The sequence below is a fragment of the Coturnix japonica genome, chromosome 2 (genome assembly GCF_001577835.2).
Source record: "Coturnix japonica isolate 7356 chromosome 2, Coturnix japonica 2.1, whole genome shotgun sequence".
Classification (NCBI taxonomy): Eukaryota; Metazoa; Chordata; class Aves; order Galliformes; family Phasianidae; genus Coturnix; species Coturnix japonica.
The window spans coordinates 104,023,715-104,043,745 of record NC_029517.1 but is presented as its reverse complement, the minus strand read 5'-3'; the positions used below and the strand labels follow the sequence as shown (position 1 = coordinate 104,043,745).

General features: G+C 36.8%; 1 protein-coding gene across 5 annotated transcripts in view; it reads left to right on the top strand.

The window, feature by feature from the left end:
• The window catches only part of PDE7A (phosphodiesterase 7A), a 68,983-nt gene that overhangs the window by 32,026 nt on the left and 16,926 nt on the right, over nt 1-20,031 (top strand). For 2 of the 5 annotated variants that reach the window (XM_015855682.2, XM_032442742.1), the window contains exons 2-3: nt 3,890-3,950; nt 10,238-10,321. In XM_015855682.2, the coding sequence (XP_015711168.1) occupies nt 3,890-3,950; nt 10,238-10,321 (145 nt within the window). Of the gene's footprint in view, nt 1-3,889; nt 3,951-9,710; nt 9,744-10,237; nt 10,322-20,031 lie in introns of all 5 variants that reach the window. The other 3 variants (XM_015855684.2, XM_032442743.1, XM_015855681.2) reach the window with 2 other exon arrangements.

Genomic DNA, 20,031 nt, shown 5'->3' with positions numbered 1-20,031 from the left:
GTCAAGCAGGACCTGCCCTTCATGAACTCGTGCTGGCTAGGCCTGATCCCTTGGTTGTCCCGTGCATGCTGTGTGATCTCCCTCAAGACAATCTGCTCCATAACCTTCCCACGCACCAAGGTCAGGCTGACCTGCTTGTAGTTCCCCGGGTCCTCCTTACAACCCTTTTTGTCCCTAAACATATATCAGGTCTCCTCTCATTCTAATTTTCCCCAGGCTGAACAGACCCAGGTTACTCAGCTTTTCCTCACATGGGAGATGCTCCAGGCCATTAATCATCTTTATGGCCTTCTAGGAGATCTCTCTCTTTCTTGATCTGAGGAGCCCAGAACTGGACACAGTAATATGACTGTGGCCTCACCAGGGCAGAGTAGATGGGGAGGATCACCTCCCTTGACCTGCTGTTTACATTCTTTTTAATGTACTCCAAGATCCCACTGGCCTTCCTGGCCACAAGGGCACACTGCTGGCTCGTGGCAAACCTGTTGTCCTTAGTCCTCTGCAGAAGTCCTTTTTATCAGGTCACCCCCTAACTTGGACTGATGCATGCAGTTATTCCTCCCCATGTGTGACTCCACTCTTGCTCCTGTTAAACCTCATCAGGTTCTTCCCTGCTCAACTCTCCAGTCTGTCCAGGTCTTGTTGAATGGTAGCACAGCCTTAGGTGTGTCATCCAATCCTTCTAGCAACATCAGCAAAACTTGCTGAAGGTGTACTCCATCCCTTCAACTTCTTCCAAAAAGAGTGGTGCTCTTTTCCCAGTTATTAAATGTTTATGCTGTGTAGCACCAGTGAAGTGGCTTCCCTTTCATGAAGATGCAGCTATGTGCTGTTTTGGTTCATCATTCCCATGGCATGACTCTTAATAATTTTCTGTTTGTGTGTGAAAAGACTTTCAGCCCCTTTACCCATTTTTTCTGGCATTTTTGTGTCATTATAGGAATAGTGGTTTTCCACTTTATTTATTTATTTTTTTTTTCCATTCCTTTTCCAGACAGATGTGAAAAAAAAGGTAAGAGAAATTACCGCTTTTCTGTGTTGTCCTTTGGAAAAAGAGATAACACTCTAATAGGAAACTGAAACTTAAGGTGAAGTTTTCAATGTGGAAGCGCATTGTAAACAATCCTCCATCTCCCCAGTTGCCTTTTTGAGATGTCTTCAATGCTGAAGCAGAACAGCCCACCCAGTTAGCCTGTCATTTTCATGTACCGAAAGGAGTGGAGAATAACCTGGCCTAATTATTTGAGGAGTTTGTTGAATTACTTGGAGGCCAGCAGGTATTCTTACAGGACCAAGTTTATCCTTGTGCTTTAAAAGAACTACCTAAACATGTTAGGATTGTCTTCAGTTTCAGCACAAGCAGTTCAGTCTGCCTGTTGGAATGGGGCTTATCTGCTTGAGAAATGCACAGAGGGTCAAGGAGTTCAGTGAGTTCTCTTGTAGTTAATAGATACAAAGCTTCAGGCAGACCAAAGAAGTGTGACAGAGCTCTGGAAATAGTTTTACTGAGTTCATGTTATTTACAAAATCGAGCAAGGTCAGGATAAAAAGAAAGTAATTTTGATAGAATAATTTGACAGTACTCTTGGACTTGAGTTATTGTTTTCTATAAACATGGGCACTGTTAACTCCCCTTCTGTCTGACTATACCACAGTACTTCTGGTGTTGTCCCTCCCTTATTTTCCTGGCTTAAAGATGTGAGGTCTGACCTCTTACCTACTGTATCTAACAAACTTCAGTGAATGAAGCATCAGTAGGATCTCTATCCTTGCAATAACATTAGTTGAGATTGTTGAGACTATCCTACGACCTTTGAAGTCTCAGTAATGAGGTTTATAATACATTGCTTCTTTTTCATTTGGAAACCAAACTCTGAAAGGTGATTCTAAAAGGTTTGGTTGCATAAAGATTCCTATGAGATCTTTTACTGTCCCCACAGAATGAACTCACCTGTTTGTATAAGCTCATTATAAGCTAGTGGGTTATGTTCTTAAAAAGCGCTCATGTGTTTGATCTGCTATTTTAGCCAGCAAATATTATTTTAGATTTTAGTTAGCTTTATCCTTTAAAATCCTTTAAAAAGGATTTCTGTTTTGATCAATTTCTTTGCGTTGTTTTCTGTCTCAAAGACTAAGGCTCCCATTAATTATGATTCTTCTAGCTGCGTTTGTGCTGACCTTCCTGCTGTATTAAGTTACAGGATTGTACTGGACGTGTCCAGGAATCGATGTGATGGGCAAGTGCAAACTGCAGATTTGCACTAAATTCCATCCCCGACTGCGCTTAGTCAGTGATATGAAATGCTTCAGGCTAATGAAAATGCAGCCAGTTGAGATCTGCTGAAATTCTAAGGTCATGGGAAGAAATCTGAACACAGTAGTGGGAAATCAGTGTCGTTTTCTGACTGATGAGCTGTATTGCTAACTTCTCTGTCAAGGAAGGTGCACTGCTGTGTGAATTGCTGTACAAACATATTTCAAGGGAAGGATGATTTGCGCTGTTTACGGTCTTCCAAGGAAACATGGAACAAAAGTGAAGACAGTATAAAAGTGCTGTACAGAGAGTTCTCCCTTGTAGTTTTTTATATAATAGCTGGTATAATTGGACCTCATTTGGAGGTAGGTCTTTGGTCATTTCTGTAATTAAATATTAAGCTTACCTTTGGGAAGAAACTTCTCTGATTTCAAGTGCAAAGTTTCATGGCTTTTTTTATCTTTCCTTCTTTAAACACAGAAGTTACTTCGTTGTTTTAATATTTTCTGGGCTTGGAGTCCTAACACATCAGTTATAGAATTTGTACCGATAGAGGTTATTAATCTTAGGGCTTTCTTTGAGTGCATTCAGTGTGCACTTTAGATAGATTCTTATAAGCAGTCTTGCCTTTTTCCACTTCCCAATAATTTCTTTACCTCTTTTTCTTTCTCCTGTAGTTCTTCTCAACAGGCAAGTGCTGTTTTTCTGTGCTTTTTCTCACTTTCTGGACTTGAATATTTTTGGACCTGTGGCCCTGGTGTAGTGTTCTCTTACTAAGGAAGGAATAAATAGGTCCCTGCATTTGCCTACAGTTTGGATTTTATCTGAACTTTTCTAAGGGATATGATATGACCCTTTGGGACACCCAGGACTTTACTGTTCAGAATGTAATTAAGTGTGCTGGGCAAGGGAAAAAAAAAAAAAAAAAGCAACCTAACAAAACCACCGAAAACCCATTTGTGTAACTGATGAAACTGAACTCTGACTGGGAATGCAATCCTCTGCTTCTAGGGTCAAGAAGGTTTGGGCCCTGTGTTGGCAAATGGGAGAAGATGGTGGAAATACACTAAGGGAAAGACATGAGGCTGAGTGCTAGCTTGTGCCAAGTTCTAAAGGCTACATGATACTGGTGTTGTGTAACTACATGAACGTTTCCCCCAGTTCTTAGCTATTGCAGGTCCAGTTTACCACATTCTTAGTGATTCCTGAACTATAACTGTTACCACGTCAGCTTAATGTTTCTGGAGCTCTAAAATCAGTTTTGTATAGGTTAAGAATTGCACATGCTGGGAGTCTCTGTGTTGTGTACAGATTGCTTGATGACTCTTTTAGATGTCTCTTCAGAATACCTTAAATGGGTACATTGCTTGGCCTACAGAAAGTGCTAGGTGGAAGAAAGGAAGCATGTGCCACTTGCATCCTGCCCTGCAGAAAATAGGTACTATCCCTGTCCTTCCTTTGTCCCCTCCTAAAACAAAGTCTGAATGGATGTTTGAAGGATGCATGTACAAACTTGGGAAATAAATTTTGAGGGCTAACTTGTATACAGACGATTCATACTTCATGTTTGAATTGAAAGAGAAGTAATTTCATTCTAACATGCATTAAATATCCTTTTTTTTTTTTTTTTTGTAGAGACGTGGAGCCATTTCCTATGACAGCTCCGATCAGACTGCGCTGTACATTCGTATGCTAGGTAAGCATTTCAGTTTCTGTATTGCAGGGATTTTATGATTGTTATCGTTCAGAAAAATATAAAATTAAATGTATATATTCAAGCATTGTACTTCTAAGCTTAATAATTCCCCTTTTCCTGGGAAATATTCTGGTTAAGTTCTTTAGTAAAGTGTTTCTGTGTTGATTTGAGTTTTTTGGTTATTTGGCTTTTAAATGTTTTTTTAATCTTCGAGTTAACCATTGTGTTGAATATTTTATGCATTTAAATAAAAACAAATTCTGGTTCTTGTAATCAATGAAAAGCATTTGGTAGAAGTTTTAGTTTTACAAATAACTCTAATTTACTTGTGACGCATCTTTCATTCTTGTTATAGAATTTCACCTCTGCGTGGTGCCCTTCTGGTTAAAACTCTATCTTAGAGAATATTTACGTGTGGAAATTATCATAAACTTCAGAAAATTTCATTACTGAGGCTGTGATGTGCTCAGGGTGTTCTTCAAATAATGGCACAGTTTTAAAAATTACTTCTTATTAATTCTAGAAGAGGACTTGAGAAGGGAAAGGATGCGTGACAGGGCTGGTAGCTTAGTCAGCTTTCTGAAGAATGTTTCCAGAGTAACAACTAGATAAAGCCAAATTAAAAAGAAAGGACAGCACTGGGAAGAGCGAGCATTGGGAACACCCTCCATGATACTGAGTGCACTGAGGGCTAAGTTGAGGTTAGTAGGTGAGAGGAGCAAGCTGCGAAGCTCATGTAGATGATCAGAGGGGCTCTATATGCTCTTAAGTCTGTTTCACTGCAGAATTACAGCGCTTAATTTAAGCCAACTTCAGCTATGATTTTGTGTTGAAATGGACTGTGAATGCTTACATGTCTTGCACAGCTCAATGAACACAAACAGCTGGTGATTATACATTCTTAACCTGCTCCGACTAGATCAGCCAGAACGTGTCTCTTTTTGTGCCGAGTTGTTTCAGTTCAGTTGGAAATTGCACTTAGCCCAGTCTCCAGAAATCAAGACTATATTCTCTATGAATTTATAGTCATACTCTACACATGTAGACGAATATGTGTGCGCATGTAAAATGCAGCTTGGACTTAGTGCCTTTTCATTTTTCAGTTACTTTGTTCTTGATTTATTGATTTATTTATTTTCATTTTAAGTTTGCAAAGCTGTACTAGTAGGCAGGACTATAATATATTCAGAACGTGAGCAAATGTGTTGAGTAGATTGAATTTCACTTGTTCCCTAATTTGAATTAATTTATTAGGTCATGTGATAATGCTATTGATAACAAGCACCTAATTCTTGCAGACACTATTGTTTAATAGTGACAGCTACTCAGAAGCAGTGTGTCTTTTAAAGGAGTAGACCTCCTCTAACTTCTGCTGGGGGATGGTATCAGTAAGCAAACAAAAGATTGCTCATTAGATATTTGAACCAGTGTGTCACACTCTTATTATTTACTTGTTAGTGATCACTTTGTTTCTCCAAATATAAAGTACACTGTACTGTACAAAATAGCAGCTGTTTATCAGGGTATTGTTGTATGCATAAACAGATTATAAAAAAAGACCAGCCTGAAAGCTGAACAGTTGGATGCATCAGTATTTAGAAATATTCTTATCAGAACAGATTGAAAGATGATTATATTCAGCTAGACTTTTTATAAAAAACAGGGTTGGATTCCCTGTACAATACCGTAAAGATTTTCTTTTCAAATTTTACTCCAGTTAGCAGTGGACCTGTAAGAAATCCTCAGCTGTAACTATATGGAAAGTTACACAGTCCTAAGAGGTATTGCTTTGTACTTCATTGGTTGCTTTTACAAAAAGACTATATCTACTGCACCTGAGTAAGGTGTCCATTGTAGCAGACCAAGGTAGAAATCTTAAGGGTATCTAGGACGCTTCCTTCGGCATCTGTTTAGATGAGTGGGCCAAAGAGTCGCTTCCTTTAATGTCCTCTGGCTGTTCTGACTGGATTCTGATGGAAATTCATTTGCACCAAGTGGGGAGAAAGTACTGTAGTATGACAATGTTTCCAGGTTCAACTAAAAAGATCAAATCTTAAGGGCACGTGAAATAATCTTAACAAGTCCCACAAGTGTCAATATAAACAAACAACGTTGTTGTTAATGACTCATCTGTCATATTCCATATTCTGTTCCCAAAATATATTCTAAGCCATTCTTGAGTGGCTGACTTGCTATTTTAAAATATAGATACAGATGCAGCTTTGTAGAATTTTTCTTTTAAGACTTGAATAGGCTAATATTACGTACATCACCTCAGTTAGTTATTTCTCTCAATAACTATGAGAAATCCCCTGTTTCTTTTAAGTGCTTCCATGTAATCTTGGTACTTTATTGGTTTGTTTTGTTTTTTCCTCTTTTTCCTCTGCTTTTGTTTTCTCTCTATAGTTGTTTTGTACTGCCTGAAGGTTTTGCTATTGTGCATGGCCTGATAAGAGTGGGGCATTGACTGCTTGTATTGGGGAACAAGCATCTCAACTAAAGCTGGAACAGTATGCCCTGTTTTAAAAAAATCTTGATCGCTTTAACTTGAAATCAGTGGAAGCAAGCAAAGGAGTAACTCAGGGCATGTTCTCCTATGGTAGCAATTGCTATGTTGTATTGCTTTTTGCTTTAATTCCAGCATATTCAGCTGACCTGTCACCTGTTTCTTTAGCACATTTAGTAGCAGCTTGGATCTATGAAGCTAGTAATTCTTTCTGGAAATTCTGCGCTGCACATCTTCATGCCTTTGACTTGAGTGAGGGTGGTTTACCTTGAGGTGGCTTCTGCTCCCAGCTGTCCTCCGTGATCTGAGATTTCTGCCCCTTCTCCAGAAGCCCTGGGCAACCTGAGCAGCTACTGCATGGTTACTGGTTCAGACTGGAAGATTAGGGTAGCATGAAATACGTGTTGTGTAACCCTAACATGCAGGGATGTAAACAATGGTGTATCAGCTGCCTTGCGAGTTTCAAAGCTGTCACTGCAATGTGAGTGAGAGTCTGAGAGAGGGCTTAGGAGCTAAACGAGCTGTCTCCAGGTAAGTTTTGCTAAAGACCTGATTCTTTTTCAGCTGTATCTGTCAACTTCCCTCTTCTGCATTCTTTCTTCCCATTATTTATTCAGCCTTCAAATCACTTTTTCCCTGTGTGGCTTTTGTCTTTGGAAGGAATGAAAAAAAATCTGTATAGAAATGTTCTGGAAAAAGTTCTAATTGAGTACTCAAGTAGCAGACGCTGCGTGTCAGCTCTGCCTGCAAAATCGTGCTTTGAACAGAAAGCTGAGAAGCATATTAAGAAAAATCTTTCTCCTGATTCTTTGAATTCACTGATACTTGCAAAGAAGAAAAAAAAATGTTCCTGGAAGTCCATTATCATTATAATGCTGGACTTGAATACGTTCCCTAAGAAAACAGAGGAGTTATTTCAGAGTGGCTGAAATAAAGAGTCACTTAACATAAGAGCTATTATCGTGATACCACTTCTGCTCCATCAAGAAAATCTACCTTGTGATCTGATGGTATCAAAGCATTTCATAACCACTTTTATATGTATTTTTTAAAGGCCTAAATAAGTAAAAACTTGATAAATTATCTTGGTTTGTGTATTGAGTTTAATTATCCTTTATCTGCCATAATAATAACCAGCATTTATGTTGGACTTCTGTTGCTGTTTGAAAGAATTTTGTAATAGTGTCCTTGTATCTGGTAAAAGTAATTTTCAATCTGAGATGTCTTCCACATTTATTTATTTATTAAAGTTACCTGTGATGATCATCATGTCTTTCTTAAATTCATTTCCAAGTCGTAGGGTTACAAAATCTTTGCAGAATTTCTCCACTGAATCAGTGTGAATGTGTTAGACTCTGAACAAGCACAATAAAGTAGGCACATTTGGCATCCACTGGTCTCAGCAGGTCGGGTCAGTTGAACTGTGAATGCATGATGATAGTCAGGTACTTTTGGATGTTTGGGACTAATTACATATATGCAGTTGAGATCAGTATCATTGTGCTCTTCTGCTTTTGTTTTGACCCAGTAGGAATTTCCACTTGGTGTACTGTGATAAATTCCAGTCCTGGAGAGCTGATAATTCTTCCAGAATGCCAGAATAAAATCGAGTGTGTTCTGAATGTAACTCCTAGTAAAAGCAATAGTCGTACTCTTTATTTATTTATTTTTCCTCCCTTTTCCTACTCATAGTCCACAACACTGTGGTCTTTTCAGGAGAAATGGGAGTACTGTTATTCTAGCTGTATTGTTAAATGAAGCAGTAGCTAATAAAACAAGTAGAAAAAAGCAGATTTTTTCTGGGTATTGGTTGTCAGATGAACAAATGAACTTAACTTGCTTTATAGTTTGCAGAGCTCTGTATTAAGTCTCCAAGTGTTTTTCTGTGAGCCTTTCCTATTCTCGACACTTCTAACAAGTAAATAATTCACAAAACCTTTTGTATGCTGCCTGAAACTATATGCTAGTTAATATGCAAGCTGGTAAAATTTCAAAGGTTAAGAATGCTTTGAAAAATAAGTGCCATTCACAAAAGCTGTATCATATTTTGTTAAAAATCAGTTCAACTGCTCAGTGCAGCTGGTGTGCTGAAAGGTCACACAGCTATAGCTGTGACTGATTTGTCAGATAAATAGATGTGATGGGTAATGAAAGTTGCATTTTCTTGTATAAACTGATATTTCCTTACACAACTGTTAACGCGCTCACCTCTTCTTTTCCTAAGCTTCCTGTCTTTTCCTTTTTATTCACTCATTCCTCGAATAACATTCACCAGCTGTCTTTAAGCCTGACCGAAGAGTTCTACAATTTGCTGCCTCTGTATTGTCTGAAAAAAGATGAGCCTCTTGATCTCTGATCAGACGAATGCTTGAAATTTGTATAATTCATTATATTGTCAGTGGTCTAAATGATAGTTTTTACAGGTAGTAATAGACTTACTTTACCTTGCAGCTCTTTTAAGTTTTTCAGTTTCAAAGGGAAGAAAGCAAAGCAAAAGAGACAAAGCAAATGACTTGTATTTGGTATGTTTTTACCTAAACAGAGACTCTGGACTCCTTACCAGGGAGCCTGCTGCTTATCTTTTGTGCTGCTTCCAGCATGCCTCACGAGATAACATTCATGTGAAGTGTGTCGCTACAGATACTTCTGTGTTTATAGATACTTATCTCTGGAAATATATTTGTTAAATGTGAAAAACATGTCACTAACATTTTGGTCAGCATCTCCATGTATTTTCTGATTTAGACTGTCTTATGAATGAGTGAGTTGGCAAAGAGAAAAGTAGAAAGCACAGTAATACTAGTTGCTGAAGGTTAAGTAGCTATTTTTTATTCTTATTAAAACCAATCCACTTCTTGCATTAAATACTTTTGATTAATAAGAAAATAACTGTGTTTGAGAAGAGGAACACGATGCCCTTGTAGGATTTTCATAATTAGAAACCAGAATAGTTCCCCATCTGAAACTTCACTTATTTTTTTTGTTAGGATCTTAGAGGGAAATCCTGTTGTTTGATCCTCAGAGGGTTGCCCAAATTTGTCATTGCTTAAGGTTTCCAAGTGAAAGTTTTTAATTAAGTGAATTACTTTTGGTAATGTATGTAACTATGTTACGAAAGAATACTGATCAGCTTTCAGTTGGTTAAAATGCCTAAACAGAAATCAGCAAGCATGCTAAAAGATTCAGGTTAAATCTAAACTGCAGTGTAAAATAGTTTTATAAAATTTTAATACTGAGTTTTGGTATTTTAATAGGCTCTTGTGTAATATTCAAACAGCTGAGCACAAGTAAGTAAATGCTAGTGGGAAAACATTCTGTTGTGTAATATAAAACCGTATTATTACTAGCTTCTTTGCTAAAAGCTACCATTTCTAGAAGCTGAATCTTTCTTGTACTATACAAAATGTGTTTGTTTCGTGTGTGTTACTGAGGAACAAATAAACTTTAATGTTATTGTTTCCTGTCATATCAAGGTGTGTTTTTACCATACTGGTGTAGCAAGCTGTTCTTAATTTCATCTGAATGCTTATCACATGCTTCTGGCAACGTATGCATAGGCAGGAGAGATTTTGACAAGAAAGCATGCAGTTGCATGTTTAACAAATCTTCAAACTTTGTTTTGAATTTCACCTTAAAAGGAAAAGCATTGAAATAGGCCTATTGTTTGAATAACCCTATTCCATTAAGTACATGAATCTTTACCCCTCCAGGCTATGTTCATTTGCATTTATATCTCTGCCACTCTTCCACACTTTTATTTCACTCTTGACCCTGTTTCTAGGAGATGTGCGAGTAAGAAGTCGGGCAGGATTTGAAACAGAGAGAAGAGGTTCTCATCCATACATTGATTTCCGTATTTTTCACTGTAAGTATTTAAAAGCAGATAAATGACAAATAAACAAAGGCTTCAATTAATTTTAACTAGTGAGCCCAAACAAATAAAGTCATCAAGACCATTCCTTACACTGCCTAGGAAAACCTTTCATTCTACTTCCAAACTAGAATAAGAAAATCTGAATTACTATTTCTAAAAACAGTTTAAACTTGTATTTATTAAGTTCACCTCTGAATCCATATGGGAAAGAAGACTTGCATACCTTTAGTGATGGGTATGCAAACTATGGAAGACCCAGTCGTTTGAGAAGAATACTCTCCTGCTTTTATCAGGCTTACCTGGTGTAGGATGGTGATTGAAAAGAATTCCAGTAGATTTCAGTATTCTTGACCTAATCGTAATCAGTGTTTCATTTACTCAAACATACAGATAGATCTTAGTTTCTCATAGGAAGACAGATCCAAATATTAAAATGTTGCAAGAAAACACCTGACTAAATTTTCTTAATTATGGGTTATGGGAAACTTTTTTTTTTCCCCTCAGAGAACTGTTAGAAGAATAATATTTTTTGGTAATTTCACTTTTTTCCCCCCTCTGTATTGCAATAACCTGATATATAAAAGCTTGTAACATAAAAGTTGCAGTAATCACCATACAAACATCACACCATCAGCAAAGTGGAAAAGATTCAAATGTTAAAGTACACAAATAATATTTATTTGTATTCTACTAGTCTACACTGACACTGTGTAATCACAATTCTGAGTCATCTGAATGCGGTGGTGAAATTTAGGAAAATTATTTCCCAGTAACAAGTGTGGTTGTAATTATCATATTAATGAGTGGCAGAAACTGTGCTAATTTTCTGATCTTACTTTAAGTTGCTCATTTTTAATTACACGACTACTTAAATCTGAAACTTTTAAACTCCTAAAGTGTCATTCAAAAGTTAGTCTCATAAAATAGGTGAGAAAACAAAGTTTGAAGAGTATTTGAAGAAGATAAGGATTCTATCACCAAATCCTGATAATTCTACTGAGGAAAAAATGATAATAAACCTCCATAAAAACAGTATACTATTTATGAATATTATATATAAACACAGTTATGTGGCATTTCATGCTGATATGGGAAACTAGTAACAGAAATACTAGGAGATATTTTCACCATTGTCAAATGTGTTTTCACTCTGCTTCCATCCTGACAGTTGTGCATCACACAGATCAGGAGAAGGATTTTTCACACGCTTTCTTCTTGCCCCTACTTGTTCCAGCAGAGGCACTGACTTTTAGCAACATCAACTGCGGTGTCTGATGACAGCAAGGAATGTTGCTAGGAGGCCCAAAAATTCTTTGTTTGTAACTTCTCTCTCCTATCAGCTTCTGTGGCAGCCTTCAGAGTTGCCGTATTAGAGTCAGATTTTTCTTTTTCTTTTTACTTAAGAACGTGCTTTTAACTTAGGAATTGTGGTTTGCTGCAGAGTTTATCTGACTCCTGCTATACAGTTTTCTTTCCAAGTGAATTAGGAGTCAATCTTACCACACCACTAAATTATCTACTTACTTACAGACTTCTTTTTTTTTTTTAAAAAAAGAACCTTAAGGTGCTTTCTTTTTCTCTGTAATGCTAATTGTTATCAGTGTTTCCCTAATAGTTTTAAGCAAAAGACTTGATTGACTTGATTCTTAGGATCCTTGCTTATTTTCTTGTAACTCCAGAAGGGCTTTTCCCCCACACCTGTGGAAGAAAAGCAGTCACCGTAGCAGAGGAGCCAGTTTAGCTACCATGCTCTGCTTGGAGCAAAAACTGAGCTGAAATGTTTCCCTTTTAACACAGAAGCAGACTAAAGCATCTGATGAGTGTTGGGCTTTTTTTGTTCTCCCTTTCTCTCCTCAACAGCTGTACACTGAACATCAGTATTGCATGGATATGTTTTCTTCATGGTGTTTGTAAAATTTCACTGTAACTTTCATCTGTTATTGACTGACATTACTCTGTGATTCTAAAACTACTGAAATGATCATTGCTTGCCTTTTTTACAGATCACACGTGCTGCTTATCATGCGCAGTTGTTGAAGTGTTACTGCCATCTTACATTTTGCTTACCTCATTTTTGTCCTCGAGCGTTGTTTTTGTTTTTCTCAGTCATGTCTTTGGAAGGAACTTCAAAGTATTTCAGGAAGTTGAGCTAATGAACCAGTGACTGTTTTTTTTTTTTCCCCCCCAATATTTTATTAATAGATTCTTAATCTGAAATTTTATTGATAAGCTTAAATAGCAGTGAATTTTAAATGTGTGACTTTGTTTTCAGGGAGCTACTGTTGGTTTTTATTCTTTTGCTTTGTTTTTAAATAATAATCCATTCTGTTTCATAATGCTGTTTTTATTTGCAACTTGCACTTACATTGTTAAATATAAAAGTAAAGTTTGTTAGCACTTAGTTCTTAAGGTCACTCCTGTTTCTCTTTACAGGTTGTAAGCTTAGTGCCTGCATCTTTATCCCCAAGTTCTGTAACTGTCACATGAATATTGAGGTTCATAAGTTGGCTAGAATACTTATAACTTCTTTGATTGTTAAAATGATTGCTGGAAAAGTATATATGTATGTTTTTTGTTGAGATGATAGTGTGAAAGAAATACATGAGGAGTATTAATACAAGATCTGACCGACTGTTAAACTATGTCTTTTGGATGGCAGCCTTCTATACTATTCTCTGTTCCAGAAATCACGTTTTGATAGCTCTTTGAAGGAACTTATCAGAAAAAATAGTTTAATAAACAGTTTTTTTGTGTTTTTTTGTTTTTTGTTTTTTCTTTTTTTTTTAACAAGACTGCATCCTGCTTGTAGGGAAAGGCAGGATTATGTTCCTTGTGATTGCTGGTAATTGATGAACACTGTGACATCAATTGGTAGTTTCTGTTACCGTGATCGGTTGATTTATGTTTCTTTGGGACCATGGACATAACTTCAAGTTAGCAGCTAAAAGCCATGGATGCTGAGAGAAGAGAGCAGCCACGTAACTTTAATCCTCAAAAGCAAATTATGCTTTAAATAAAATGGCCTGGCTTTGTTCAATGGGTATGTTTTCTCACAGTTGCATAGTGAACTGCATGCACTTTAATGGTCTTTTACTGAATTGAATATGTAGCGCCAGGTATACATAGCACTTCTCAGGTAACATGATAGGCACTGTACTATCTGATAACCTTCATGTACTGTTGGGTTTTTGAGAAAGTTACTGAAAAGCGGTTGCAGTTTATTACAAATACGCTACAGTAAATGTAGTTACTTTTAAAATTGTTTGAAAATCATTAAAGATATCATAAATAGTAATTCAATCTGTAACGTCCACAGGTTGTTGAGTAAAACCTCCTGGAATGCAAAACCTTTGCTGGAGTAATTGGTGGATGACAGTGTGCAAATATTCAATTTTCTAAAAGTAGCGAACCGAAAATGAAGATTGAAGGTTTTGTTTTCCTGTCACCGAAAGGTTGTAGGCAGTGTTTATCTTTTTATGTATTCATGTTTATGTGTACATATAGACACTTAAGCTTTGTTGATTGTATTTGCGAAGCTTCTCTGGCATGCACGAACAAAAGAGTCTGTGTGCTTCCATCACTCACTGCTTTGTCCAAGGAAAAAAATCGTGCTCAGTGATGTGTACAGTGTATTACAATGGGGAAGCAAAGCCAAAATAATTAAATAAGATAGCAGCCAAAATCTTGGGTTAGTGTCACATGCAGATATAATTTGAATTAATAGCTCCAAACTTCCTTTTTAGGAAAGGGTTGTTGAATATAGTCTGGAGGAACAGGATAGAAAAGAGTACTTAGGTCTTGTGAGGAGGAAGCATTTTTTCTTCTTACCTTTCCTTTTTGCATCTGCAGCGGAACAGATAAGATCTTGTCAAAAGGCTTTTGAAATTCTCTTGCCACTGTAGTCTGAGCCTGCTTGTATGGGATGATGGTGATACTGCCAGTGTGTGGCTCTATTTTTGTATTCCACAGATAAGTTAAAGTATCTAGGAATTAAGAAAGGATTTCTGAATTAATATGTTTCTGTAAACATCTGGCAGTGACCCAGTTTTGAATCAAATTGTGCTCACTAATACAGGGCTCTGCGACCGGAAGAGAAAACGTGATTGGATCTCACTGGCTTAACTGATGTGTAGACGAATATGCTTTCTCTCTGGTTGGATATGGAGCCTTTCTTTGTAGTGGAAAGGAAAGAAGGGAATAGCCCAGGTATCTTTCATTGGTGATGGATGAATCTGATTCTTTCTTAAGAGTACAAAAATATGAAGAAATTACAGGGGTTTTCATTAGCTTTACCATTTTCAGACTGTTAATGTGGAATCTGCAGTTCAGTGAATGTTTTATTTGCTATTTTGAGATCTGGTGGCAGTATTATAATCTGCTGCTTGCAGTGGTGTTTAGAACTTGTTCAAAAAGCACTAAAAAAGACCTCTTGGGTGATGAACTTAGGCTTGCTTTAAATGAAAGATCAAAAGTAATGTAAGAAAGAAGAGCTCAAGTCCAAATTATTTGCCTGTATGAGCTTTGAGTATCTTTCCCTAACAACACTTGTTCATGTTTTTGATTATGCCATCTAGAGGTTGAGATAAAAATGAGCAAAGTCCAGATCAAGTTGAATGCCTGCTTTTATTTCATGAAAAAACAGAGGAATTACCTAGCTGCATCCTTGCATCCTTTGAACAAGAAAGGAGCTACTCTTAAACATTCTGCTGTGAAGAATGGCTAATTTCACAACAAATCAAGTCATTAAAGAATATATGCATGGTCAGGGATTGAATGATGAGTTTCTTAACCTGTGAAGATAGCAACAGCAAAGGCTAAAAAGCTTGCACTCAAGGGGTTTCTCTGTATGTTGTGTTTCTACACTGGACACATTCTGAAATCAGCATCTAATTATTCAATGTCTGAATTGTTAAAATAATTTTTCTCTTCCAGTTGAGAGTTTTACTTTCACGTAGTGCAGTGGATGCAGTCACACAAGGGAAGCTGCAAAGGCCCAGTCAAACAAAAATCTTCCCAGTACAGCTTTGGTCAAAAGAAAACAATGAAGTCAAAGTGCATGTGAGCTTGATTAGGGAACATTTCAGGGTAAAAGCTTCTGGTTGAGAATACAGGACAGACGTTTTTGTTTGTTTTACCATCCTAAGAGAAATTATTTGCAAATACCCTCACAAGTTTCTGTAAAACAGCGTGTGTGCTCCAGAGTCTTGCACTGATAAACACAGTGTTTTATTGCTGAGATAAGTTTGTCTTTAGAGGAAGGTACAACCATGCTCTTCTTCATTTAACTGGAACTCTTTTTAGTACGTTTCTTCTCCAAGTAGTTTATTTTGAAAGTGTTACTTTCTGCCATACTATGGGCATTCTTTTCTTTGCATCTCTGCTCCCAGTTTGATTTTTCTAACTACACGCACAGCCTTCTAAAGAAAGAATAATCTCTCTCTTTTTTTTTTTTTGTCAGTAATAGTGTGCTACTTTCTTTTTTTTTCTTTTTTCTTCGATTTATTACAGTGAGAAAGGCCAAAAAAAAAAAAATTGCTTATAGTTCTTTCATTCCAGTGTCATAGAATGGAAGAATTCTAGAACACAGAGGAGTGATGTTTTCTTGGAAGACATCAAGAAAAAGAACTGGTGCTGGTCTGGAGTCTGTTATACTTGTTATGGGAGAAGACTTAAATCACTATATTGTTCTTGGTTCTTTTTTCTATCTGAGAGCCACGCTGTCTTGATTAACATCATTTCAATAAATATCAATGTATTCTGACTATAATTCCTAAGTATTTTGCTTCAGTGAAGCTTAGTTTACTCTATACTGGTATGAGCTATAGATTTACCTTGCAGGAGTTGGAGTCAGGTCAAAGTACTTAACTACAAGATTGCAGGATTGTGACTGAATAAATCAGAAGGGAAAGAGTGTATCTTATATATACTGTTTCCTAGTACTCAAATAATGGTTAAATATTTATGCAGTTCAGTACAAGAGTTCTATTATTGAATTTACTTAATGTTATATCATTCCTGGGGTGTCTAAGGAGGTTAAGAGGAGCCAAATTTCAAAAGAATTTTATGGTTACGGTCCTTATAGGTGGCCTTTCATAGTATTTTCTTTATATTTTTGGTGCTGCATTATTTAAAGGTGTGCAGTGCTATAGGAGAATTGGCATTTAATTCTCTCTTTTCTATGCTATTTTGATGAAGTAATATGATCTCTGTACTTTGAGTCATTTATCTCAAATTATCTCTGCTTTGGAGAGAGGCTTGGACCAAAGAGCTGTCAGACATCACATCTGTCTCTTCTGACCTGAAGAATGCTGATTGTTATGTAGGTACTTATTTAAGTTGGTGTTTTATTGTGTAAGGTCCTTGATCTGAGGGGATGCCTGCTGGGGTTTCTACTAGGTTGGTAGTACTGCTGGATCTTTGTGGGTATTAAAAAGCTCTTCTGATTCCAGTCAGTTGAAAGACACTTGCAAAGCCATATTTCTTTCAGTAAACCTTAATTCAGAGCTTAATTTTCAGTGATCTTGGTTATTTAAAAGGGAATGTATGAATATGGTACAAAAATTGATATGTAGGAGACATGAAGACAGTCTGACCCAACTTTAAGATGGAGTACATTGCCTTATAATGATACCGACAGGACTTGATAATAGTTGTAAGGAAAGCAGGAACTATTACGAGGTAATTTAGATGCCAGTAATCTTTACATATAAATTTTGAAGTCTTTCCTGAATTCGTATCTTACAAACTGAGTCATAGTTCTTATTAATGATTTTGATATTAAAAGTCTTGAGTACCTAAAGGCAGATCATGGCAGTGCAAAAATGAATGAATAAATAACAAGACTGAAAGAAAGAGCAGGGATCTAATATAGTGCATTTCCTAATAGTGTGATGGGGAATAGATGTGAAATTAGAAAGCTTATGGGTCCCTCTAGTGGCTGTAAGGGTTAGATAGGGATAGTTTTAAACTGTCGATAAATATAAAATGATTTGTATTCTGGAAGGCCTTGGAAGTACAGTTACAATTGTTCCAAATGCATGTTGTCACAAGCAGTAGAAACTTATATTATCTCAGGCTTGATAATAGTATCTGCCATGTAAAAAATGGTGAACATTTAAGTAAGTGTGTTGGCTTTATTATGGAAAAACTGCGAGAGGTTAATTCCATTAAAAGAGAATTTATGTCATTTTTTTTTTAAGAAAAAGAATTTCCTCTGGTGTACCTCTGTGCATGTCAAACTTCAGCCTGATATTCAAACCTAAGAGCGATCCATCTTCTCATTTTCTTTTTTTTTTTTTTTTAATTTCTTTTTGCTGTTAATGGCAGTGTATAACTGATACAACCAGTGAAGCCTTTTCTTTTGGTAATAGTAAAACTCAATTTTTATCATGGATAACTTGATATTTTGGGCTCTAGCACAGAAGACATGGAGGTAAAGTTCATATGCTTGATAGTTTTATTTTGACCAAAACCAGATCAGAGGCCATGAATCTTTATTTTTGCATTAAAACCAAGCTGAGATGTTTCTGTAGATAAAAAGAGAACTAAACCATTGTGAAGTTGTCATTTCTACTTTTACTGTTCTTCCTTACTATACAAAAGATACAAACATGATGAAAATATATACTGGTCTGTTGGTAGTTTTGACTTTTCCATATTAATGTTGTAATCTTATTTAAGTGTGAGGGGGGAAATACCGATTATTCCCTTGAAATGTGAGTTATTTGCCTTCAGCTTCTCATCAAGTACAGCACAGTTGAAAGACTGGGAGTGAGAAGTGTAAAATAAGCTTCTTGGGATGCAGGTGAATCTGTTGCAAGAAGACAACTTGTATTACTTTATTTTCTTAGTGTGTAAGGTAACATAGGTTACCTTAAGGTCTTAGTGTCTAAGTGTGTAAGGTAACATAACTGATGTTATTAAACAGAAGAGTTCATTTTTTCTATGTTTTGGAGTACTTTGTCATTTTTTATTATATCAGTTCTCTAAGATGCCTAGAAACAAGAGTATAATGAAAAAAATAATTGGGGGAAAAAGTCATTGAATGATTTTCTGACTTGGAAGTGGGGAAATGAAGATTTAAGAAAGAAAAAATGTCATAGAGCTACTGTTAGCTAGACAGTCTTTGGGTTCTTTGTAGCCAAGCCACTTACGAATGCTGAAACTTCCTTCTTAACGGTTCCCACATCCTGACTGTACTTTCCTGTCATATATACTTATTTATTTTCTCATTCTAATTTGTCCTCAGTCTGTCCTTATCTCTTAAAAACAACTGGTCAGTATTAGACTTCAGGAAGACACGCTGAAGGCTACAAATGAAATTAAGTATACTTGGGTTAGGAGGGGGGGAATGTCTTTGTAGTATGTTTTATCTTGAGCAAATGTGATACGTTTTTGACTCACCTTCTTTCCATTGTGAATACTTTCAGCTCAGTTTTTTGATGGTTCTCTAATGGCTAATGATAGAAGAGGGTAGGCTGACATTCGCTTACTGATCGCATATATAAATGGAAAATGAGGTGGGTTTTTTGTGTTTTGTGTATTTTCCTGTGCCAGGAGGTAAATTTTCAATTGCACCACTACATCTTTCCTGCTTTACAAACTGTCCCATGAAGTTGTCTTTGCTGATCTGCCTGAACTCAGAGGGGTCAGTTTCTTTCTAATGAAAAGGAAACTGCAGTCATGGGTGCCATCATTGTTCCTGTGNATTTTTTTTCCCCCTTCCATGAAAGCCAGCAATTTTCTTTTATAGTCTGCTTTTTAAATTACCTGTCAAACCTCCACATGTGACTCACATATCCCAGAATGTCCTGTGGCAAATGTTTAATTGTCATAGAATAATTCACTTTCTGAGCTGGTATTAGTCCTCTTGAGTAAAGTATTTTGGAAGGGCTCAAAATCTCTCATTTGGAAATTATTCTCATCATTTAGATCTTCAATGATTAGATGTTTGGTCAAGTTGTAACCTTCGTTGAACTTTATGTGGAATAGATAGTAGTTCAAAGGGAAATGCTAAGTCTTCCACCTGAGGAAGGAAGGGCTCAGGTACCAGCTGCCCAGCTGGCAAGCAGCCTGGTTAAGAAGTCCTTGGGGATCCTAATGGACACCAAGTTGAATATAAGCCAGCAGTGTGCCCTTACCACTAATAAGGTTAATAATATCCTGGACTGCTTTAGGGACAGTATTGCTAGCAGTTCAAGGGATGTGATCCGTCCCCTGTATTTTGCACTCTTAGGGTCATGCCTGGAGCTGTATTTTCAATTCTGGGTTCTCCAGTACAAGAGACAGCTGGACATAATGGAAAGAATCCAGTGAAGGCACCTGAAGTAATGAAGGGACTGGATCACCTCTCCTCTGAGGCCTTGTTATAGCTTGTTTGAATTACATCAGCTGAAGCTGTGCTTGGCTGAATCACAAAATAGTTGGAAGCTGAACTTTTTCTCTATCTTATTTAGGGAAAGGAAGAAGAAAATGGGATTAATATGTAAGGTTGGTTGTTTTATGAGCTGTGCAAATGTGATAATTCAGAGAGGTGATTATTTTTAAGCTTAATCTCAGTGGCGCATTGTAAAGACATGAATGTTCAGCTTCACAGGAAGCTGCATTTCCTTTGAAAAACTGATTTGCCTCTGTACCCATGTTATGAGGAAAAACATGAAAACAAATGTGTGCAAAACTCCTCACATGACTTGTAAGCATGA